Source organism: Pseudorca crassidens, chromosome 1 (genome assembly GCF_039906515.1).
Source record: "Pseudorca crassidens isolate mPseCra1 chromosome 1, mPseCra1.hap1, whole genome shotgun sequence".
Taxonomy (NCBI): Eukaryota; Metazoa; Chordata; class Mammalia; order Artiodactyla; family Delphinidae; genus Pseudorca; species Pseudorca crassidens.
The window spans coordinates 145,818,979-145,845,062 of record NC_090296.1 but is presented as its reverse complement, the minus strand read 5'-3'; the positions used below and the strand labels follow the sequence as shown (position 1 = coordinate 145,845,062).

The 26,084-nt window shown below is 41.6% G+C and overlaps 1 protein-coding gene across 9 annotated transcripts in view; it reads left to right on the top strand.

The window, feature by feature from the left end:
• The first annotated feature begins 2,400 nt into the window (after window positions 1-2,400).
• The window catches only part of CRTC3 (CREB regulated transcription coactivator 3), a 103,283-nt gene continuing 79,599 nt past the window's right edge, over window positions 2,401-26,084 (top strand). For 8 of the 9 annotated variants that reach the window (XR_010932506.1, XR_010932504.1, XR_010932505.1 and 5 more), the window contains exons 1-2: window positions 2,401-2,688; window positions 10,177-10,275. Coding sequence is in view for 3 of the 9 variants with exons in the window: in XM_067697477.1 (XP_067553578.1) it covers window positions 2,557-2,688; window positions 10,177-10,275 (231 nt within the window). In the remaining 6 variants the exon portion in view is untranslated. Of the gene's footprint in view, window positions 2,689-3,122; window positions 3,245-10,176; window positions 10,276-26,084 lie in introns of those variants that run through there. The other variant, XM_067697471.1, reaches the window with a different exon arrangement.

The following is a 26,084-nucleotide window of genomic DNA, read 5'->3' as shown; positions in this document are numbered from 1 at the left end:
GCCAAAGCATCCTTTCCCATAATAGAAAATGAATAGTCAACATCTAAAACTGAAAAATAATCACAAAACAGCAGGAAAAACTTATTACAGTGGGATTGGGCATTACTTCTTTTTAAAATTGTATGCCTTGTAAAACAATTGTTAAAAAAATCCACATGGGGCTTCCCTGGTGGCGCAGTGGTTGAGAGTCCGCCTGCCGATGCAGGGGACATGGGTTCGTGTCCCGGTCCAGGAAGATCCCACATGCCGCGGAGCGGCTAGGCCCGTGAGCCATGGCCGCTGAGCCTGCGCGTCCGGAGCCTGTGCTCCGCAACGGGAGAGGCCGCAACACTGAGAGGCCCGCCTACCGCAAAAAAAAAATAAAAAAATAAAAAAAAATCCACATGTATTTATTTGATTAAAAAATTAAATAGAGAAAGATTAGATTAACCATAATAAGAATAGAAGTAGGATGACTATCTTCCAAATTAGATAACAGAAACATGGAAATAAAAAACAGTCATTCAGTGCAATAGAATTCGATATGATAGATCCTTGCATTGGTGAATTGGTGGATGAAGATGGAGGATTTAGCTCAACACCCATTCCAGTGTCCTCCTGTGCCTGCCTATATTTCAGAAGCTGAAAGGCTACATTTCCTAGATGTTATTGCAGCTAGAATTCTGGATGCAGTTTTGGCACTTCCAAGCCAATTTTCTCTCTTATTGGATTTGTAAGGTGGCAGTGAAGCTGAGACTGTGTATGTGCTGTTTCTATTGGTGAGGACTGTCGGTCTTTTCTACAGTGGCTTCTTCTCATATGGTTCAGGAGGTGGCAAGTGTAGTGACAGCTCTCCAATTCAGTAGGTGGCTTCCAGATTTTAGAAGAGGCAGTGGCTCTTTTGGTGCCCTGGTTCTGCAGCATGTCTCTCAAGGTCATTTCTGAACCTTTCAACCTGGAGTCTGCTTCCTCAGCCCTCCAAACAAGTCCTTAAGCCATTTTATACCCTATACCCTTTTATACTTAAACTATCTAGAATGAATTCTGTTCTCTGAAACTGAACCCAATGTAACAGGAAAGCAGAAAATAAAATATAAAGAAAAAGGATGGTAGATGGCACAAAATAAAACAGAAGAAATAAATCCAATTATGCTTAATAAAACAAGCTAACCTCTAGCTAATAGAGATATGTTCTCATATTAAATTTTCTAAAAAAAACTCAGACATATGAAAACTACAATGAAATACTACACAGTAATTAAAACAAATGAATCAATGCAAATGAATTTCAAAAACAATAGTAAATGAAAAAGGTTGCAAAAGGTTATTCAGCATGATGTTGTTTTTGTAAATTTTAAAGCCAAATTTGGTATTTCATATGCAGTTGGTGGAGCCGTACATCGTATGTAGTAGAAGTGTAAAAACATGAATGTGAGTGATACGTACCAACTTGAGCCCAGTGACAATCTCTAGGGAGGAAGGAGAAAGAATAAGGGTCGGGTTTTACTTCTGTCTAATTTTCTATTTCTTTAATAAATACCAAGTAACTGAAGCAAAATGTTTTGATACATTTAATCTTGATAGTGGAGGGAGTAGGTGTCGCTAACATCATTTTCTGCACTCTTCTGCGTGTCCCTAATAGTTCCTAATTTACAAAACGCAGACACACTCTCAGAGCCGTCCAGGACATCTTTGCCCACAGCCACATCTATATGGAGAGGAGCTCCTGGGCTGCAGGAGAGGGAGAAAACCGTTGAGGCTGAGAAGCTAGTTATAAACGGGGAGTTGACGTCTGACAAGCTGGAGTCTGCAGAGGCCACGGATGCTCAGAAAGAGCCTGGAAAAAGGGCCAGGGCCGAGGAGCGAGGAGGGTGCCCACGGCTCAAGTTCGGCCAACTCGGGAGATGGTTTTAGAAACTGAGATCCAGATTTAGTAACTTTTTTCTTGGGTGGGCCTGAGCGGACTGTCAACGACACAAATCGAGGGAGGAAGCGGGCTGGGAGGCGGAGGACGGAGGGCAGACGTTAGGCCCCAGAGTGTGGGAACTGAGGGAGAGGATTGCTCAAGCGTAGGTCGCCCCGTTTTCACCCCCTGAAGGAAATCAGCATAACTGGAGGGAAGCCGGGCGAGAAGGATGTTAAAACTGTTCTAAAGTTGTAACCTAAATCCAAAGGCCAGGACGTCCCTACGAGGGAGCGTTTTGGAAAAATGGTACCCTAGCTGCTCCCTCACGTCGGATGCGTTTTGCTCTGCTGACGGGGTTTCCTCAGTGTCTGCGTGGCGGGTCGCGAGCCCGGCTCGGGACGCCGGGGAAAGCCCTCCGGTGGCTGGCGCCGAGCCGGGTCGGGGCCGGGCGGCGGGCGGGCCGCGCCGAGGGCGGGGCCGGGCGCGCGGGGGCGGACCTCGGCGCGCTCCCGGCCGCTCGCTGGCGGTGGGGCAGCGGCGGCTCCTCTGCCGGGTCGCGCCGGAGGACGGGCTTCGGGCGGCGGCCGGGGCGGCCTGCGGACGGACGGGTGGGCCGAGGCGCAGGGCCCGCGCCCGCCGTCTCCCCCTCCTGCCGGCGCCGGGCCCGCGCCATGGCCGCCTCGCCGGGCTCGGGCAGCGCCAACCCGCGGAAGTTCAGTGAGAAGATCGCGCTGCACACGCAGCGGCAGGCCGAGGAGACGCGGGCCTTCGAGCAGCTCATGACCGACCTCACCCTGTCGCGGGTGAGGGCCCGGGCCGGCGCGGGCGGGCGGCCACGGCCGCGGGCGGGCCCCGCGCGGCGGGTGAGAGGTCGCGGGGCCGAGGCGATGGCGGGGCCGGGCGGGGTCGCGCCCGCGGAGTGGAACCCGGGAGCGGGGCCGGCGCGGCCGCGGCCTCGGCGCTTGCCTGCCTTCCGACACCCGCTGGAGGTTTGCTGTCGCCGCGGAGGTGGGAGGGTCGCGGGGCAGTGTGTACTGGGAGATGGGAAGGGACCGAGCCCGGGAAGGCGGGCCGCCGAGTGAGGGCGGCCTAAGGGGGAGGGTGACCGGGAGCGCGGGGAGGAAATCACAAACAGCTCGGAGGCGGGCGGTGCGGCTTCTCACTGCTCCGAACATCCACCGCCCGCGAGTCCTCCCGGACTGCTCGGCGTGGAGGGCCCGAGGCACCCACCCGCTCCTTCGGGAGAGCTCCGCGCACCAGTGAATCCAGGGTCGGCCCCGGGCTGGTTTGGGGTCTGTCTGGGTATCGAGATGTGATTCCATGTCGAGTGTGGGACTTCGCTACTCTTCCTCCATGGAGGTGCTGTATCGGTCCGGTTTACTGACTTCAGCCCCGATGGTTCATGAGAACTGGGAAGGTGTACAGCGTTGCTGGTGACGGAGGAGGGTCCGGGAGGAATAAGGCGCCAGCCTGGACAAACACTCGGCGAGGTTAGGTAACTGTCGAGGGAGGCAGTGGAGGATGGAGAGCCAACAGGAGTGTCCGCGCAGAACTGCAGAGAACGAGGGTCAGCGTGAGCGGGGCAGGCAGGCCTTGAGGATCCTGAATGCTGACCTTGAAGGACCATCAGGAGGATGGGGGAGGATGTACAGAAGCGGGGGCGGGGTTGTGGGCAGCCTGAAGGAGAATTGAGAGCAGAGTCGCAAACTGGTGGTCCCTGGCTCGCTGAGCTGCAGACGCGGTATTTTTTGGCCATTGGTGCTTGGGAAAACTTACGGAATCTGTCGCCAGAATTGGGAGATTTTTCATAGAAATCAAAGTTGGAGATTTTAATGTACAGTCAAATTTTCGTTCTTTCTCTCTATTTTAAATATATATATTTATATACATTTAAAATTGGGAGACCCGATAACACTCATCCTGATTTCCCATGTGACAGCTAAGCTGGCTGGAGCTGGGTGATGGCTGCCCCCTCAAATGGAGCATGTATTCTCTAGTTGGCCACAGTTCACTCTACAGCCTATCATGTCCCCCACTCCTGAGGCTAGGTGTCACTTGCCATTTATCATATTTTTGATGGTGTTTTCTTTTAGCGAGGTTAAGGAGAAAGTGAAATATCTCTTGTACTTACATTTCTATCATGATGAGAAGAAATATATATAGATAGTGCTAAACCCTGTAGCTCAGATTCTCTTGAGTTTAGCAAGCCTGACCAACTCTGCCCCATATGATAACTCAATTCAGCCACCACTTTTCTCTTTTCTAATTGCTATAAAATTATGATGTCATTTTGTCCTTCACCTTGTACAGGGCATTATTTACATGTTAATTCTGCCTGTGTTCTTTTCTACTCTCTACCAATTGCGAGTAAAATAATAAATACTGCTTGGCTCCACTGTGTTCATACACACAAAGGCAAACGATAACACTGAATTTGCCTAGTAATCTTTGCTTATTTAAAATTTTAAGGGTAACTTTCATAATGAAATTATAAAACTGAAACACTTCTTGTAGAGAACTCGTAGATCCCCAAGCATATGTTCCAAGGGTCCAAAGATCTCAGATGGAGAAGAATCTATCCAGTTCATTATTGATAACCAGATGGCAGACATACTGATTTTCCATTACTAGCCCATGGTGGGCATGCTTATAAATGGAACAGACATCGCTAATCAGTCTAGGTACTCTTTCCTTTCTGAGTCTGTTGGGCTTCGACTTTTTCTCCATATAATCAGAGTCAGTCCTTCAGAGTTGGAGTTAAATCCTATTTGTTTAGTTGGTGGGATAGATTAGATTATGGAGAATTTTTCACTCTAGCTTTAGGGGTGCAGCCTTACCTGGAAGCAATGGAAATTTTTTGAGAAGAGAATGCTAGGAGGATCAGTTCAATGGTGGTACCTGGGATGATAAGGAGAGGGAAAAAAATGGAGGCAGATATGCCTGGAAAGAGGCTGTTCCTTTGTTCATTCATTAATTTGTTGGTACTTGAGTCCCCAGTGAGGGTGTAGGGGTGGGGGGAGGTGAAAATGTGGTACCTTGCTTCAAAGATCTTATTAATTTGTTTAGCAAATACTTTTTGAGTCTCTAGTGCGTGCTGGGGGTTCGGATGGACACTGGGGATATAGTAGTGTCTCGTCGTAGATTTTAGGGTTTAATGGGGAAGACATTCATTTGACAAGTCAGGACATATTTTGATGAATAATACGAAAGGGAAACAGTTGGGAGTGTATGGTAGGGAATCCTCACCTCTTCTAGTGGCGTAAAGGGTTAGTAGGAGTGGGGAAGGCATGTGAGGGTATATGCTCGTGTGTTGAGGGAGGGGAGAGTGTTTTAGGCACAGGGGACAGAGGTTCAGCAAGGGGATGAGGAGGGTAATTTGAGATGAGGCATTCATGGGGATTTGGGACTTGATCCTAAGGACAATGGAAAGTCATTGAAGGGGTTGAACCAGGGGAGATTTGCATTTTGAAAGAATGCCTCTAGCTCCAGAAGGTAGGATAGATGGGAGGAAGAGGTAGCAGGGAAATGCTTTGGAGTCTAGGAGATGTGATGGTGGTGACATTGGCAAGGGTGGTAGCCACAGGGAGGCAGAGAGGTGAACAGATTGATACTTAGGAAGTAGAAAGGACCAGACTTGGTGAATGGATGAGGGAGGTGAGGGAGAGGGAGGACTCAAGGATGATCCCCAGCTTTCAGACTTGAGCCATTCCAGGGTATCCTCTGCTAAGAGAGGGAGCGCTGGCAGGAGCAAGGCGGGAGCTGACTCAGTGTCAGGAGATGCTGAGTTTGAGGTGCCTGTGAGGCATTTAAGTAGAGATGGGCCAGCAGATAGTTGTATATGTGGTCCTGGAGCTCAGGAGAGAAGTCTAGGCTAGTGGGAATCTTTGGTGTGTAGCAGCAGGAGTAGATTCTGCTGCCTAGGAAGAATTTCTAGAAAAGATCTTAGAAATTGGTGGCCTAAATTCTAATTTGGCCCTCTGATTTTTTTTTTCTTCAATTAGGGCCAACAGTGAATATTGTGATTTTACATTAAAATCTGGACTCTGGCTTCTTTTGAAAAAAGAGATCATCTAACAACACTTACCCTACATTTCCGCATGGCAGCGATTGCCTGGAGTTGAATAGCTGCTGCCCCCCTTAGACAGGGCACGGTGTGTCCTTCAGTTTGCCACAGTCCCCGTCACTCCCTATGGTTTCCTCACAGTGATTCTAGGCTGCTTCGCTTACTTATCTTCCATACCTGGCACCCGTAGGCTTTTGAGTTTGTAACCCCTGCTATACATAGAGTGAAACATGGAAAGGGCCTAGGAGAAGCCCAAGGAGCTGTACCATTTAAAGGGGAGGTAGAGGAGGAGGAGCCAGCAAAGAAGACTGAAGAGCAACCAGAGAGGTAGGAGGAGAGCGAGGAGGATTATGGTTAAGAGAAGGGGATGTGGACCAGCAGCCGAACCCCGTGCTGCTGACTTGGTCTGATGTGATAAGGACTCGTTCTTTGGTCCAGTCATGTGGAGGTCATTGGTAACCTTGGTGGGAGCCACCACGTCCACAGTGTGCTGGGTGGAAGGGAGGTTGTGAGGCACTGAGGCCTTGAATGGAGGAAGTGGGACAGGGTTGGGAACTTGTTCAAGAAGTTTGGCTTTGAAGGACAACTGGTAGTGTGGAGAAACCACACGATCAATAGCACATCAACCTGGAGTGTTAATTTTGCTGGAATATTTGGGAAAAACTATTACTTTTATAGTAAAACAAACAATAGATATGTTATGGCATAGTGAGGCCTCAGAGAGGAATAGAGGAGACTAGAAAGATTAGATTTGGGCTGAATATGGAGCGTTCTCTCTTTGCCAGCCACTGTGCTGATCACTTTACGTTCATTATCTCATGTAGTTCTCACAGTAACCCTGTGGACTGTGTATCTGGAGCGATCCTCACTTTGCGGGAGAGCAAACAGACTTGAGACATAAGGTTGCGTGGCTGGTAAGAGGAAGAGCTGGGGTTTGATTATGGTTGTCACACTGAATGTCTATATGCTGAACTGCTTTTTCTCCCCCATTAGGATATCTAATTGTACCAGCGGCATTTGTTGAAAACAGTTTTCTTTCTCCATTGAATTGCTCTGACACTTTTGTCAAAAATCAACTGGCCATGTATACATCGGTCTATTTTTGGACTCTCTCCTGTTCTATTGATCTGTTCATCTCTCTTTTGAACAACAGCACATTGCCTGGATTACGATAGCTTTATAGTCAGTCTTGAAACAAGGTAACTTAAGTCTTCCACCTTTACTGTTCTTAAAAATTGCTTTGGCGACTCTAGGTCATTCGCACAGCTACAGATTTTAGAATTATCAATTTCTGTGAAAAGGGCTGCTGGGATTGTGTTGACTACTACAACACTTTTTCAAAAAGGAATTAGTGAGACTTAGATCTCATTTCATATAGACATTGGAGAAAATTCCACTAAAAGTGTGTGGCTATAGGCTAAAAGTTGCTAACTCAAGGTACTGGGTGAGGCAGGTCAGGAAAATGAGTGGAGGGGCGCGGAATGAGATGGTAAATGGTAGCTGATCTTGGGCCATAGTGGAGGAGTAACAGGATACAGTGAGGACACGGGCAAACTGGAGAACCCAAGCCCTATCTAAGGGGGCAGGCATTTCTCAGCTCCACACACTTTTGCCATGAAGAATATGGGTTCAGTGTCATTAGATCTTTCAATCAAGACAAGATGGAAATCCAGATGTTTGTGGCTTCTTGCAATTTAAAAATGTAAAACATTGAGTGGGTCAGACAGACCTCTGTAGGCTAACCATGTCCTGTCGCCTGCCAGTCCATGACCTCTGCCTCAGGCTAATCAGCCTTTTGTCCTCATTTTCCTCATCAGTAAGCATGACGGTATTGAAGACAGTCTCTAAGGTTCTTTCTAGCTCAATGGCTCTAAATTTCAAAAGAGAAAAGTGTCAGAATTACTCAAGGGTTTAGGAGGTAGTTGAGGTTATCAACAATAATGATAATATTTTGAGCAGTTGTCCAGACCTGTACACTTTACACACCACTGTCATGTCTGTTCTCTGTTTTAATCCTTCCACCGTCTTTGTGAAGTAGGCAGCAGAATAATCTGTGCAACCACATGGGAGCTCCGGTTTACAAAGTCAGGTCTTCCTGTTCCAAATCCATTGCTCTTTTTACTGTAGCACAACCGTCTCTGAAGACTCTAGAAATGGGCAGTTTGGTAGGGACAGCAGATATGGACAACCGCTAAGAGAGCCTCAAGCTCAGTTGAAGGCAAATCTCTAGCTAGATTTAGAACTTAGCTTGGTTGAAGTGTCAAGGCTTTTGGGTAAGAGTTGAAGCCTTTGTGAGAACTCCCTGCAGGTAGGAACTTTGGCACGTATTCATCTTAGTAAGCTAGCGTCTGGCACAGTACCTGACACACAGTTAAACGTTTTTATGTAAGTGACTGAGTGGATGGATTGATGCAAGAAGGAATCAAAGGCTTTAGATCAAGGGGGCTGAGAATTTTGTCGAGAGACTTTCAAGGATAGAGAGTCAAATGCTTCTGGTTGAGAATGTCAAGATCAAAAGCTGAGACTTTATAACTTAGCTGATAGATGGGAAAAGCTCATCATGGCTTCCTTCTCATATTTGGCTCTCAGATCTGGGTTTTGATTAATAGAGTTGTACTGTGCAGTATGTTTGAGAAATCAAGTACAGTGGATATAAGGAAGTTAAGGCTGCCAAAGGGTTTTATATGCCTTTAAAACTTCCAAACAGATACAAGTCCTTATCTTTGGAGATGCATATTGAAATATGGAATGCTAGGATGCCTGGATTTCTTTCAGTGGAGTGCAGTGGGTGATGGAGGAGGTAAAGATGAATCAAGATTGGATGTAAGTTGATCATTGTTGGAGCTGGAAAATGAAGAGATGGGGTTTCATTTTACTTGTCTCTATTTTGTACGTATTTGAAAATTTTCATAATAAATGTGAAAACAAAAAATCAGAGCACTTCATAGGTGCAGCGATGCTTTTGGTCAACCAAACTTCACTTTTCTCTGAGCTTGTGAATAGTATGATCATTGAGGGAGAAATGGGACAAAGGAAAGGTACATGGCAGAAATAAGAATGTGGGTTTTGAGTTAGCCATAGCTCAGCCTCCTCTAGCTGTGTGACCTTGGGCAGGTGTCTGAACTTCCCTGAGTCTGGGTCTCCACGTTCGTAAAAGCAGGATCATGTGGTCTCCCTTGGTGATTGCTGAGAGGGTTAGGGATAAAGTGGGCAGAGCGTCTGAGGACAGCATCTGGCTCATCTTAGGGGCTCATATCTGGTAGTTTTTATTATTATTAGACAAAGACAGAGAGTAATGAAAGGGTAAAAACCTGCCTCGGAGTTCCTATCTACCCTTTCTTCCCTACATGAATTACAAGTGCCAAGGGTTACATAACCACAGAGGTAATTTATTATTTTAGAAGCAGAACTCTTAAAGACCAAATTGGACCACTCTGGGGTTTACAAGAACTGTAACCAGTTTACTGCCTTTTGAAAAATGAAGCAAGGAAGAACTTACAGAAGAAAAGCATATTAAAACAGTGGGATACCATTTTATACCTGTTCAGTTGACCTCCTTCTTTTCCCCAATTAATGATAATTTCCAGTGTTAGTGAGTTTTTGGTCAAACTGTTTTCTCATATATACATTGGTATACCCTCTGGGAAAACATCTTGGCAGTGTGTATGGAGAGCCATCAAAAGGCCCAAACCCAGAGACTTAGGAATCACTCTTTGCAGTGTGTTCTAAGGAAATAATTCAGAAGAAGAAATGTCATATAGCCATTAAAAATGCTTATGTAATATCATAGAAAAGAGTTATGATGTAAGCATGCAAGATTGTACCTATGTTGTGGTCACCACTGTGCAGTTATTACACATAAATGTAAAAGGAGACTGGAAAAGAGCATGGAGAAGGGAAGATAGTCAGTGTGTTAGAGTCATGGACAGTGGCTTAGTTTTTTTTAAGAAATTCTTTTGTTGCTGTGCCTCCACACACATACACTCAAAGACCGTGCAAGAGTACCTCACTGTCATGGCTGAGACATTTAGCACAGGGGTAAATTCTTTCCAAAAATAGACTAATCAAAACCCAGAAAGCACTGGAAACCTGAAGGTTTTAAGTAGAGAAGAAACTGAAGCCAAGACTTTCACTCTTGAACCATTTCGCTACACAACACCATACTTTGATGCTTCTTTCAGATCTTTGCTGTCATCTCTCAACAACTTTGAAATGTCTTTGTTCCCAGGTTCAATTTCAGAAGCTTCAGCAACTGCGCCTTACACAGTACCATGGAGGATCCTTACCCAATGTGAGCCAGCTGCGGAGCAGTGCCTCCGAGTTTCAGGTACCTGAGATACTTACTTTCTTTGAGCTGAGTGGAGTGTAAAAAGAGAAGCAAAAATTTTCCTTGAAAAGATTAGGTCTTGGCTTCCCTGGTGGCGCAGTGGTCGGGAGTCCGCCTGCCAGTGCAGGGGACATGGGTTCGAGCCCTGGTTCGGGAGGATCCCGCATGCCACGGAGCAGCTGAGTCCATGCGCCACAGCTGCTGAGCCTGCGCTGTGGATCCCACGAGCCACAACTACTGAAGCCCGCGTGCTTAGAGCCTGTGCTCCGCGGCAAGAGAGACCAGCACCATGAGGGGCCCTTGCACTCGCCACAACTAGAGAAAAGCCTGCGTGCAGCAACGAAGACCCAACGCAGCCAAAAATAAAAGAAAAAGAAAGAAAGATTAGATCTTGAAGATAAACTGGGCTTAGATACAGTTCAGTGTTCTTCTGGGAAGTCCATTGTTATTCTTTTTCCTAGTTACTGCAGCATAAGATAGTGTTATTTCACAAATGGTCTAAGGCAGCACTGTCCATTGGAAATATAATGTGAGTCACATATGTCATTTAAACATTTCTAGTAGCCACATTAAAGAAAAAGAAACCAGTATAATTAATTTTAATATTATTTAAATGATTTAAATAATTATTTGACCCAATCTATCTAAAATATTATTGTTTAAACATAGAATCAATATTAAAAAACATTAATGAGATATTTCACATTCTTTTTTTTCTTTTTTTTAAATTAAGTCTTTGAAATCTGGTGTGTATTTTGCACTTAAAGCACATCTTAATTTGTACCAGCCATGTTTCACTACCTTCATGTGGCTAGTTTCTACCATGCTGGACAGGACAAATCTACAGCATAGATAAGTGGTCTGTACTGCACTTATTTTTAAATTTTTTTTAATTTTTTTTTTGGCTGTGTTGGGTCTTCGTTGCTGCGCGTGGGCTTTCTCTAGCTGCGGTGAGCAGGGGCTGCTCTTTGTCGAGGTGCGTGGTCTTCTCATTGCAGCAGCTTCTCTTGTTGTGGAGCACAGGCTCTAGATGCATGACCTTCAGTAGTTGCAGTATGTGGGCTCAGTAGTTGTGGTGCGTGGGCTCAGTAGTTGTGGCTTGCAGGCTCTAGAGCACAGGGTCAGTAGTTGTGGCGCACGGGCTTAGTTGCTCCGTGGCGTGTGGGATCTTCCCAGACCAGGGATCCCTGTCCCCTACATTGGCAGGCAGATTCTTAACCATTGCACCACCAGGGAAGTCCCTATATTGCATTTAGATTAGTGCAGTGTCATAGGGTGCTTTAATCATTCATATTAGTGAAGAGCCTTGTTCAAAACAATGTGGAATTGGTGATTTAGACAGTGGTATATGGTACTGTTTTTAAGATCTGAATTAGATTTAGATATCCTAGTCTTTGAATAATTAGGAGGCTGACATTCTAATTATACAATTTAAGATTCAGTGTTAAATTTCTTTGTTGTGAAATCTGGTTCACTTGTTTGATGATGTCCCATAAAGCAGAAATATTATTTAAATGGATACTTCCATTTGGGAGTGCTAATAGGAACTCTTAAATGTAATGTGATTAGAAAAAGTACTATATGAACATATTTGTACCTTAGTACACTGGACTCTTATCTTTAATGAGTTTGGAATCTCACTATAATACTGCCTATATTAGAAACCTACCTCTATAGATCAAACTATCTTACATGTTGGCCATTGGGTCATTCAGTATCCAAATAAAGTAGATCTCTGCTTTATGCTGGATTTCATGCTTCAGAAGATAGAACTTTGTCAAGATATGCTGTGTTTGAAATCCCGATTTTGTGGTACTTTCCTGTCAACTTTAGAGGAATATAGAATGTATTGTAGTGTCCTTTTCCTTGTGTATTGGGGGATGGGATGAAGTGACAGACCCAGGGCTTCCCGGGATTCTTTCTCTGAGTAATTTTTAAACTTTGAAACAATCACAAACTTACAGAAAAGTTGGATGTACAGTAAAAATAACTGTATTTTTACCCTTGAGAATAAGTTGCTGACCTAATGCCCTATCAACCCAAAATACTTCACCGTGTATTTCCTACAAGCAAGGCCGTTGTTCTACATAACCTGAACAGAACCATCAAAATCAGGAAATTAACAGTGATGCATTATTACCATTTGATCCTGAGACCCCATTCAGGTTTCACCAGATGTCCCATTACTGTCCTGTACAGCAAAAGGATCCAGTTCAGAGCACATACATTGTCTTTAGTCTCCTTCAGTCTAGAACAATTTTTCAATCTTTTATTTTTGACATTAAAGAAATTATTTTTGACTTTTGTGACCTTGCCACTTCTGAAGATCACAGGCCAGTTCTTTTTTAGAATATCTCTCTGTTGGGGTTTGTCTGATGTTTCTTCATGATTGGATTCAGATTACGCATCTTTGGCAGGAATAGCCAAAGGTGGTTCTGTTATTGTATCCCATTAAGTGGGTGATTTTTCATTTTCATGATGTTCACTTTTATCACGTAGTTAAGGTGGTGTCTGTCAGTCTTCTCCACTCTGAAGTTACTCTTCTCCTTTGTAATTAATAGGTATTTTGTGAGGAGATACTTTATCCTGATTCTCATCAAACTTTCAATTTATACATTTATTTATTTATTTCTATATTTGTGGTTTTGTGATTTCTTATTTTTTTCCATGGTTTATAATCTATAACTATTATTGTTATTTTGGTCCTCACATTATCCCTGATTAGGCCAATAGGAGCTCCTTCCCAGGATTCTTGTCAAACAGAAAAAAAGGGAATCCCAGAAGCATAAATTTTTTTTAAGCAAACATTTTTGAAGTGTAATTTATATGCAATACAATTGACCTTCTTTAGATTTACAGGTTATGTTGTATAATTACCACCACAATCAAGATACAGAACAGTTTCATCATCCCCCAGAAGTTCCCTTAATATCCCTTTGTAATCTATTCCCATCCCCTACCTCCAGCCTCTGGAACCACTGATATGTAGTTTTGCCTTTTCCAATGTATCCTATAAACAGAATCAGAAGTAGAGTTCTTCTTTCACTTAGCAATTGCATTTGAGACTCATCCATGTTGTGGCATGTATGAGTTTCCTAGAGCTGCCATAACAAAGTACCACAAACTGGGTGGTGTACATTTTGAACAGCAGAAATTTATTCTCTCACAGTTCTGAGGCTGGAATTATGAAATCAAGGTGTCCGTAGGGCCATGCTCTCTGGGAAGAATCCTTCCTCGTCTCTTCCTAGCTTCTCTTGGTTGCCTCCAGTCCTTGGTGTCCCTTGGCTTGTAGCTCCATCATTCTGCTCTCTGCCTCCATTCCATATGACCTTCTTCCCTGTTTGTCTGTGTCCAAATCTCCCCCTTCCTTCTCTTATAAAGACGCCAGTCATTGGATTTAGGGCCCACCCTAATCCAGTATGACCTCATCTTAACTTGTTTACATCTGCAAAGATTCTCTTCCCAAATAAAGTCACATTCATGGGTACTTGGGGTTAGGACTTGAACAAATCTTTTTTGGGGAACATGATTCAACCCACTACGTTGCAGTTATCAGTAGTTGACTCTCTTTATTGCTGAGTAGTATTCCATTGTATGGAGGTACTATAATTGGTTTATTCATTCATCACTTGATGAGCATTTGGATTGTTTCCACCTTTTGACAATTGTGAGTAAAGATATTCACATTCAGTTTTTGTGTAAACACCTAGTAGTGGAACTGCTGGATCAAATGTAAGTGTATATTTAACTTTGTAAGAGACTGCCAAACTGTTTTACAAAGTGGCTATACCATTTCACATTCCAGCAATGTTCCAGTGACTCTGCATTCTCTCCAGCCCTTGGTATTTCATTTCTTTTTTTTAAAATTGTGGTTAAAAAAACACAACATAAAATTTATCATCTTAACCATTTTTTGGACTTTTTATTTTATTTTGTTTTTTTCACACACACACACTGTATTTTATTTTTATAAGAGATAAATAAACTGACACCAAGCATTGTAAATGGATGACCACAACAAAAACAACAATGATTGCAATTACCAAACACGAAACACACTCATACTATGTCATAATATTGACATTCAGTCCAGTAATCCTCCACTGTAACAGCGCCTTTACTTTGCAGTGAAAATTGATTTGTATATTTTTTGCCTCTGAGTCCTTGTGGGATTATTATTTTTTTTATTCAAACAGAAAGTCACAAATATTATAATCATCCTCATCAGTTCACTCAGTCCCATGTAATTAATTTTCTTTTTCATCTTGATCTTGTGTTAGCACTTTTATGAATTCATCAGTTTTCCATTAGAGTTCTGAAAATGCTTATTCATTCAGTTCAGCAATATAGTCAGTTACCAGAAACCTGTACTTGTCAGAGTCTTTTCCATGAATTCCTTGAAGATGAAACCCTTTTATAGAAACATTTTTGCGAAAGCTTCAGAGTACACCCAGAACTGTCTGTAAATGACAAAAGACTTAAAAATGACCACGGTTAAAGATTTGGTGAAAGTTCATAATAATGCAATTGACAAGGAAATTTAGTTATTTCTGAGATATACATTTTAAAGTAATAACTAGAATTATGACTTATTATACCAGAACATATAAGATTTTTAGAAAGTTCATGTAATGTCTGAAACATTTACATTAACATATTTCCATATAAATAACCCAAAGAAAGTTTAGCATTAGTTGTTTTTTTTGTTTGTTTTTTTATACTGCAGGTTCTTATTAGTCATCAATTTTATACACATCAGTGTATACATGTCAATCCCAATCGCCCAATTCAGCACACCACCATCCCCACCCCACTGCGGTTTTCCCCCCTTGGTGTGCATACGTTTGTTCTCTACGTCTGTGTCTCAACTTCTGCCCTGCAAACCAGTTCATCTGTACCATTTTTCTAGGTTCCACATACATGCGTTAATATACGATATTTGTTTTTCTCTTTCTGACTTACTTACTCCATATGACAGTCTCTAGATCCATCCACATCTCAACAAATGACTCAATTTCGTTCCTTTTTATGGCTGAGTGATATTCCATTGTATATATGTACCACAACTTCTTTATTCATTCATCTGTCGATGGGCATTTAGGTTGCTTCCATGACCTGGCTATTGTAAATAGTGCTGCAATGAACATTGGGGTGCATGTGTCTTTTTGAATTATGGTTTTCTCTGGGTATATGCCCAGTAGTGGGATTGCTGGGTCATGTGGTAATTCTATTTTTAGTTTTTTAAGGAACCTCCATACTGTTCTCCATAGTGGCTGTATCAATTTACATTCCCACCAACAGTGCAAGAGGGTTCCCTTTTCTTCACACCCTCTCCAGCATTTGTTGTTTGTAGATTTTCTGATGATGCCCATTCTAACTGGTGTGAGGTGATACCTCATTGTAGTTTTGATTTGAATTTCTCTAATAATTAGCGATGTTGAGCGTCTTTTCATGTGTTCGTTGGCAATCTGTATATCTTCTTTGGAGAAATGTCTATTTAGGTCTTCTGCCCATTTTTGGATTGGGTTGTTTGTTTCTTTAATATTGAGCTACATGAGCTGTTTATATATTTTGGAGATTAATCCATTGTCCGTGGATTCATTTGTGAATATTTTCTCCCATTCTGAGGGTTGTCTTTTCGTCTTATTTATGGTTTCCTTTCCTGTGCAAAAGCTTTTAAGTTTCATTAGGTCCCATTTGTTTATTTTTGTTTTTATTTCCCTTACTCTAGGAGGTGGATCAAAAAAGATTGTGCTGTGATTTATGTCAAAGATCTTCCTATGTTTTCATCTAAGAGTTTTAGAGTGTCTGGTCTTACATTTAGGTCTCTAATCCATTTTGAGTTTATTTTTGTGTATGGTGTTAGGAAGTGTTCTAATTTCATTCTTTTACATGTAGCTGTCCAGTTTTCCCAGCACCACTTATTGAAGAGACTGTCTTTTCTCCATTGTATATCCTTGCCTCCTTTGTCATAGATTAGTTGACCATAGGTGTGTGGGTTTATCTCTGGGCTTTCTATCTTGTTCCATTCATCTATGTTTCTGTTTTTGTGCCAGTACCATATTGTCTTGATTACTGTAGCTCTGTAGTATAGTCCGAAGTCAGGGAGTCTGATTCCTCCTGCTCCGTTTTTTTCCCTCAAGACTGCTTTGGCTATTGGGGGTCTTTTGGGTCTCCATACAAATTTTAAGATGATTTGTTCTAGTTCCGTAAAAAATGCCATTGGTAATTTGATAGGGATTGCATTGAATCTGTAGATTGCTATGGGTAGTATAGTCATTTTCACAATATTGAGTCTTCCAATCCAAGAACATGGTATATCTCTCCATCTGTTGGTATCATCTTTAATTTCTTTCATCAGTGTCTTATAGTTTTCTGCATACAGGTCTTTTGTTTCCCTAGGTAGGTTTATTCCTAGGTATTTTATTCTTTTTGTTGCAGTGGTAAATGGGAGTGTTTCCTTAATTTCTCTTCAGATTTTTCATCATTAGTGTGTGGGAATGCAAGAGATTTCTGTGCATTAATTTTGTATCCTGCAACTTTACCAAATTCATTGATTAGCTCTAGTAGTTTTCTGGTGGCATTTTTAGGATTCTCTATGTATAGTATCATGTCATCTGCAAAAAGTGACAGTTTGACTTCTTCTTTTCCAATTTGTATTCCTTTTATTTCTTTTTCTTCTTTGATTGCTGTGGCTAGGACTTCCAAAACTATGTTGAATAATAGTGGTGAGAGTGGACATCCTTGTGTCGTTCCTGATCTTAGAGGAAATGCTTTCAGTTTTTCACCATTGAAAATGATGTTTGCTGTGGGTTTGTCGTATATGGCCTTTATTAGGTTGAGGTAGTTTCCCTCTATGCCCACTTTCTGGAGAGTTTTTATCATAAATGGGTATTGAATTTTGTCAAAAGCTTTTTCTGCATCTATTGAGATGATCATATGGTTTTTATTCTTCAATTTGTTAATATGGTGTATCACATTAATTGATTTGCATATATTGAAGAATCCTTGCATCCCTGGGATAAATCCCACTTGATCATGGTGTATGATCCTTTTAATGTTTTGCTGGATTCTATTTGCCAGTATTTTGTTGAGGATTTTTGCATCTATATTCATCAGTGATATTGGTCTGTAATTTTCTTTTTTTCTAGTATCTTTGTGTGGTTTTGGTATCAGGGTGATGGTGGCCTCATAGAATGAGTTTGGGAGTGTTCCTTCCTCTGCAATTTTTGGGAAGAGTTTGAGAAGGATGGATGTTAGCTCTTCTCTAAATGTTTGATAGAATTCACCTGTGAAGCCATCCGGTCCTGTGCTTTTGTTTGTTGGAAGATTTTTAATCACAGTTTCAGTTTCATTACTTGTGATTGGTCTGTCCATATTTTCTGTTTCTTCCTGGTTCAGTCTTGGAAGGTTATACCTTTCTAAGAATTTGTCCATTTCTTCCAGGCTGTCCATTTTATTGGCATAGAGTTACTTGTGGTAGCCTCTTAGGATGCTTTGTATTTCTGTGGTGTCTGTTGTAACTTCTCCTTTTTCATTTCTAACCTTATTGATTTTAGTCCTCTCCCTCTTTTTCTTGATGAGTCTGGCTAATGGTTTATCAATTTTGTTTATTTTCTCAAAGAACCAGCTTTTAGTTTTATTGATCTTTGCTATTGTTTTCTTTGTTTCTATTTCATTTATTTCTGCTCTTATCTTTATGATTTCTTTCCTTCTGCTAACTTTGGGTTTTGTTTCTTCTTCTTTCTGTAGTTCTTTTAGGTGTAAGGTTAGATTGTTTACTTGAGATTTTTCTTGTTTCTTGAGGTAGGCTTGTAAACCTCCCTCTTAGAACTGCTTTTGCTGCATCCCATAGGTTTTGTTTTTATTTTGTTTATTTATTTTTTTTTTGCGGTACGTGGGCGTCTCACTGTTGTGGCCTCTCCCGTTGCGGAGCACAGGCTCTGGACACGCAAGCTCAGTGGCCATGGCTTACGGGCCTAGCCACTCCGCGGCATGTGGGATCTTCCTGGACCGGGGCACGAACCCGTGTCCCCTGCATCGGCAGGCGGACTCTCAACCACTGCCCCACCAGGGAAGCCCAGAAGGCAGGTTCTTTACCACTGGACCACCAGGGAAGTCCCCTCCATAGATTTTTAGACTCAGCTTTTTGACTTCTACAAAAAGTCGTGTTGGGATTTTAAGTGGGATTTCACTGAATCTGTAATCAGGTTGGGGAGAACTGATGTTTTAATACTGAGTTTTCTAATCCATGAACATGGAACAGAAGCAGAGATTTTTGATTCAAGTTAAGTTGCTTATAATTAGTTATTTAAACACAGTCCACTTCCTTTTATGTTTATAGATCATTTTGGAGTTTACAGAATGTTTTCACAACTCTTATTCTACTTGATCCTTAATACATTAGTTGGTAAGCATAGCACTATATTAATATTGGTTAAAGACCAATTTTCTATCCTAATGGAGGATCTAAAAGTACATTCTTTTCACCTAACCCATTGGGCCCTTATTCAGAGAACACAAACTTACCAGATGAGTAAACCAAAGTAAGCTTTTCAGGCAAACTTCTGATAATCCTTAGCAACGGACAGGTCATTGGTCAGGGGTGGCTAAGGTTACAGCCCTCCTATTTCTAGGCAGGGCCTGGCCTGTGTACACTGAAGGCAGAGAGAGGAAGTGGCATTATCTTCTTCTCTGAGGGCTAGGGCTGTCTCTTCTGGTTAGGGGAGGGCCTGCTGTTCTCCAGTGCGTTGCAGCCTGCGTAACAGCGAGGGCGCCTGTTGGCTGTGCAGCCTGATTGTCAGGCAGCTACAGAGAGAGGGACAGAGGGCATCTCTTGTATAGTGCTGTCTGGGTACAGTTGTAGCCTTTCACATCCTTCACATAACCTCCCTAGTTCTTTCAAATTATATCACTAAAAACTAATCACACTTTTTTACATTTCTGACTACTACATTTTTTAAAAATTGGGTCATCTTGTTTATAACTGAGAGTTTATAATTTAGGGAGCAATCTGGCGGCCAAAGGGAGAAAGCCCTATTGCAAGCAGAAGGGCTTGGCCAGATGCAAAATGGTGATTTTTCTGAGACCCACCACCAATACAAGTGGGTATAGTGAGGCCCAGAGTTTGCATTGCAAGTATTGTTGGAGAAGCAGAACTTAAAAATCGAGTCTTTGACTCCTAGTTCAATTTTAGTGGCTTTCCTTTGCTGAATTTCCTTTAAAAGTTTTATAAGATTCTTTAAAAAATGACTGGCAGGGAATTCCCTGAGGTCCAGTGGTTAGGACTCCACGCTTTCACTGCCGAGGGTGCGGGTTCTATCTCTGGTCAGGGAACTAAGATCCCGCAAGCTTCACAGTGCAGCCAAAAAAAAAAAAAAAGATTGGCAAGGTACATTGGTTAAATTCAAACAAATGGAAAACAGAAGTAGCAATATTAACCTCAAAATACTGCTGCTAATAATAGCCAACATTTGTTGAGTATGAGCTATGTGTCAGACACTGCATTAAGCTCACTACATAGATTATTTAATTTTCACAAAAACCCATTGGGTATATGTATTTGGTAATTGTCATAGCATTATTTGAGTTGTATGTGATATAATAACATAGCAACAAATTGCAAAAAGCAGAAACTAGTAAAATTAGGAGAATGTGACAGCACAATTGTAGATTTTTAATTCACTATAACAGTTGAGTCAGTACCCAAAATATAGAGTGATATCATTAGCAAATGAGGATTACTATATACAAAATGATTTTTGATAAAAGTCCCTTTTATTTTCTACTCAATATAAAATATGTAAAATCATATATCATTTCTTCAGCCTTCTGCCAGTGAAGCCCTGGTCCTTGAAATACTTTTTTATAATTTTTGTTGAAATATAGTTGATTTACAATGTTATGTTACTTTCAGGTATACAGCAAAGTGATTCATTTACCCATATATAAATATATATATATATATATATATATTCTGTTTTTACATTCTCTTCCCTTATAGGTTATTACAAGATATTGAGTATAGTTCCCTGTGCTCAAAAATTTATTCCTATAATTTTTTTCTCTAAAAAGGTAAGATAACCTTTTTTACATATTCATAGACAAATTTTAAAAACAACATTTTTTTTCCTGATTGTAAAAGTGATGCTTATTATAGAAAACAGGTAACATTCCTGTTCACATTTTGGCTGTTTTCTTTCAGTAGTTTTGTTGTGACTGTAAATATTTTTAACAAAATCAACATCATACTGCATGTATAGTTTTGTATCTTTTTGACGTCATGAACACTTTCTTATGTTTAAATGGTCTTCAAAAACATTATTTCTAGTGATTTATGATATTCTATCACATGGATGCACCACAATTTATTGAACTGCTCCCTTGTTGTTGGTTGTTTTCACTATTCATAGGATGTGTGTGTGTGTGTGTGTGTGTGTGTGTGTGTGCGCGCGTGTGTGTGTTGTATGTATAAATCGATCATAATACTAGGCCAAAGAATTTCTCAGTAAGTTAAAAAGTGTTCCACCGTGATAATCCCAAACTCCTCCAATTTCTGTAGTCGAAGTGCATCTCTCAGAGCTCCTCCAGGCCCTTGTCCTCCTCACTGTGGGCTATGGGGCCTGACAAGGGGGAAAGGGCAGCAGAAGCAGGTTTGGATGAAGGGTGGAGATCTGTGCACCCACCACACAGCACAGGGAACACTCTGAACTTCGAGGAACTGAATTCCACGGTGGTGAGAAACTTATGTAGTGAAACAAGAGAGGCTGATTCTCACTGAATATCCTTGCAGATTGTGCAGGGCAGAAAGATGAGATGACAGGGATCTGTCCATCTTGTACTTCTTTTTTTCTGAAGGAAGAACTGAGGTTCCTGGATGCTACCTTGTCAGCTTGGAGTTAAATGACCGGCGGGCCTGCAGCCCATCCTCCTACTGAGCCTCCTCAGGCAAACCATGGAATTCTCTAAACCTCATCTGTGAATCATGATAATGACAGTCACTTGATGGGGTTGTTATGAGCATCTAGTGAATGCAGAATAAAATGCAGAAGAGCTTTGGAAACTGTCAAGTGTGAAACAACCATCAGTTATTAACACAAATAGTGCTCAGGAACAATTTTGAAGTCGGAAGTTTGTATTTATCACTTTCTACCTCTATTTTTCCTCTGCTCTTCCCATTCTCCCGACCCCACCGAAACCTGTGCTGTCCAGTATGGTAGTCATGAGCCAGATTTACATCTTTAATTAAGATGAAATAAAATTAGAGGTTCAGTTTCTCACTCACACTAGCCACACTTCAGGTCTCAGTAGGCGCCACGTGGTGGGTGGCTGCTCCTGCGGTTGGCCCTCTTTATGCTGTGCCCGAGTCCCCATTTCAGCCCTGGGTTAAGGCTTCACCTGGCCCTAAAAACCAGGTGCTTTCAGATGATCCTTCCCCTCCTTTCCTTCATCAGTCAGTGAGATTTTTGTGTCTTGGCTAAAGTGCTTGTTTGGATTACAAGAACAGTTTTCTGGGGGAATTCCCTGGCAGTCCAGTGGTTAGGACTCGATGCTTTCACTGCTGAGGGCCCAGGTTCAATCCCTGGTCTGGGAACTAAGATCCTACGAGCCACGCAGTGCGGCCAAAAAAAAAAAAGAAAGAAAAGTATTCTGATTAAATTTCATATAAAAAATTTAAGGATGGACCTAGAGATTATCATATTAAGTGAAGTAAGTCAGACGGAGAAAGAAAAATACCATATGATATCACTTACATGTAGAATCGAAACTATGATACAAATGAACTATTTACAAAACAGAAACAGATTCACAGACTTAGAAAACAAACTTATGGTTACCAAAGGGGAGAGGGAGTGGGGAGGGATAAATTAGGAGTTTGGGATTAGCAGATACAAACTACTATATATAAAATACATAGGGACTTCCCTGGTGGCGCAGTGGTTAAGAATCCGCCTGCCAATGCAGGGGACATGGGTTTGAGCCCTGGTCTGGGAAGGTCCCACATGCCTCGGAGCAACTAAGCCCGTGTACCACAACTCCTGAGCCTGTGCCCTAGAGCTTGTAAGCCACAACTACTGAGCCAATGTGCCACAACTAAGGAAGCCCGTGTGCCTAGAGCCCATGCTCCGCAACAAGAGAAGCTGCTGCAACTAGAGAAAGCCCATGCGCAGCAACAAAGACCCAACGCAGCCAAAAATAAAAAGATAAATAAATAAATTTATTTTAAAAATAATAAATAAAATAAAATAGATAAACAACAAGGTCCTACTGTATAGCACAGGGAACTATATTCAGTATCCTGTAATAACCATAATGGAAAAGAATATGAAAAAAATATATATGTGCACATATGTATAACTGAATCACTTTGCTGTATACCAGAAACTAACACAACATTGTAAATCACTATATTTCAATAAAAAAAATAAAAAATTTTAGCTTCCACTTCACTACTCTGAAGCACATTTATCAATATTTCAAAAGAGGATGCCTGCAAAATCACATGTCTCCAGTTGGCAGAATTCCACACCATAAATGATGGAAGTTAATCTGAAAGGCTGTGAGGAAGGGCTTATCCTTAAATAACTGGATGCACACACACCACACACACACACACACACACACACAAACACACGTGTGTGTGCACACGCAGGTGGACATCTGAATCAGCATACTGACCCTGGGAGGGCTTTGTGTTCTCCTGTTCCTTACTTCATCTAAGAGAGGATTAACTACTCTTCTTTTTCACTTCTCATTAATTGATAGATAATCAATAAATAAATTCAAAAATTTCTTGAGCACCTACTGTGGTGGCAGAAACATATTTCTGTATGAAGCAGAAGAAAGATGGAAATGAGTAAGTTGGCCCCTCCACAGAAGAAGATTGTGGCCCGGTTAGTCCTTGTTGAACACCCCTCAGCTGTGGTCCTGAAGTCTGGGCAGACTGCATTTGGCCACTGCCCCCATGGAAGTAGGGCTGCTCTGCCTTAAGCCAAGAGTGATCATCATGAAGAAAAAGAAATAAAAGGAATACAAATTGGAAAAGAAGAAGTCAAACTGTCACTTTTTGCAGATGACATGATACTATACATAGAGAATCCTAAAAATGCCACCAGAAAACTACTAGAGCTAATCAGTGAATTTGGTAAGGTTGCAGGATACAAAATTAATGCACAGAAATCTCTTGCATTCCTATGCACTAACAATGGAAGATCAGAAAGAGAAATTAAGGAAACACTCCCATTCACCACTGCAACAAAAAGAATAAAATACCTAGGAATAAACCTACCTAAGGAGGTAAAAGACCTGTACTCAGAAAACTATGAGACACTGATGAAAGAAATTAAAGATGATACAAACAGTTGGAGCAATATACCATGTTCTTGGATTAGAAGAATCAGTATTGTGAAAATGACTATACTACCCAAAGCAATCTACAGATTCAATGCAATCCCTATCAAATTACCAGTGGCATTTTTTACAGAACTAGAACAAAAATTCTTAAAGTTTGTATGGAGACCCAAAAGACCCCAAATAGCCAAAGCAGTCTTGAGGGTAAAAAACAGCGCTGGAGGAATCAGACTCCCTGACTTCAGACTATACTACAAAGCTACAGTAATCAAGACAATATGATACTGGCATGAAAACACAGATATAGATCAATGGAATAGGATAGAAAGCCCAGAGATAAACCCACGCACCTATGGTCAACTAATCTATGACAAAGGAGGCAAGGATATACAATGGAGAAAAGACAGTCTCTTCAATAAGTGGTGCTGGGAAAACTGGACAGCTACATGTAAAAGAATGAAATTAGAACACTTCCTAACACCATACACAAAAATAAACTCAAAATGGATTAGAGACCTAAATGTAAGACCAGACACTCTAAAACTCTTAGAGGAAAACATAGGAAGAACACTCTTTGACATAAATCACAGCAAGATCTTTTTTTGACTCACCTCCTAGAGTAAGGGAAATTAAAACAAAAATAAACAAATGGGACCTAATGAAACTTAAAAGCTTTTGCAAAGCAAAGGAAACTACAATCAAGATGAAAAGACAACCCTCAGAATGGGAGAAAATATTTGCAAATGAATCAATGGACAAAGGATTAATCTCCAAAATATATAAACAGCTCATACAGCTCAATATTAAAAAAACAAGCAACGCAATCCCAAAATGGGCAGAAGACCTAAATAGACATTTCTCCAAAGAAGACATACAGATGGCCAAGAAGCACATGAAAAGCTGCTCAACATCGCTAATTATTAGAGAAATGCAAATCAAAACTACAATGAGGTATCACCTCACACCAGTTAGAACGGGCATCATCAGAAAATCTACAAACAACAAATGCTGGAGAGGGTGTGGAGGGAAGGGAACCCTCTTGCACTGTTGGTGGGAATGTAAATTGATACAGCCACTATGGAGAACAGTATGGAGGTTCCTTAAAAAAACTAAAAATAGAATTACCATATGACCCAGCAATCCCACTACTGGGCATATACCCAGAGAAAACCATAATTCAGAAAGACACATGCACCCCAATGTTCATTGCAGCACTATTTACAATAGCCAGGTCATGGAAGCAACCTAAATGCCCATCGACAGATGAACGGATAAAGAATATGTGGTACATATACACAATGGAATATTACTCAGCCATAAAAATAGAATGAAATTGGGTCATTTGTTGAGATGTGGATGGATCTAGAGACTGTCATACAGAGTGAAGTAAGTCAGAAAGAGAAAAACAAATATTGTATATTAACGCATATATGTGGAACCTAGGAAAATGGTACAGATGAATCAGTTTGCAGGGGAGAAATGGACACACAGATGTAGAGAACAGACATATGGACACCAAGGAGGGAAAGTGGGGTGGTGGTGGTGATGGGGTGAATTGGGAGATTGGAATTGACCTATACACACTAATATGTATAAAATAGATAACTAATAAGAACCTGCTGTATAAAAAGTAAATAAAATTCCAAAAAAAAAAAAAAAAAAAAAGAGTGATCCTGGAATCTCAGAGACCATCCCAAAATGGTTATGGCTTGGGTCACAGTTGAAAGAGTCTCTGCAGAGACCTCAGAACAGCCTCTTGTGCCATCTATTGGTCTTCAGAAATTCCATCTATCTCTACCTTCAGCTCCCTCCCAGCTCCTCATATTTCCTGACCATCTCTCCTCTAGTTCTCTCTCCTGGAATTTTGGCAGTGACTTGCAAGGTGAACTTGCCCTAAGCCTCTGCTTCCTCTGGGTACCACGCAGGAGGAGGCTGTGGTGTGACGAGGAGTATGGCTTGGGTGTCCGGCTGACCTAGGCTTGAGTCCTGGCTCTATCACTCTTTTGATCTGTGATCCTGGGCTTTCCCTCAACCTCTCTAAGCGTTTTTTTGTTTGTTTTTTTGGTATATAAAATAGGGATAATAATAATTATCCATAAGATAAACTGAGATAATGGGAGGTATGGAAGCACTGACCAAGGGATTTGGGAGCTGGAGTGAGTTAAGAGAACTAGGGTGTAAAGATAACTGACTCCTTCCCAAGCCACTAACTAAATTCTGTTTATGTATGCTCCTTCATCAGAGTTTGTGGCATAGTCATCTGCTCAAAACTTAAAAGTGAGAGGGAATTTTGTTCCCAAGGTCATAAATCTTAGCCAGCCCTGCTCTTTGATACAGCATGGTCTCTGTCAGCCCCAAAACAATACCCTTTTATCCAAATACTATTAGGTAAAATGAGATAGGGCCGTGACCTTGGGCTTCTGCGTGAGATGTAGAAGACCACATTTACTAGTTATTTT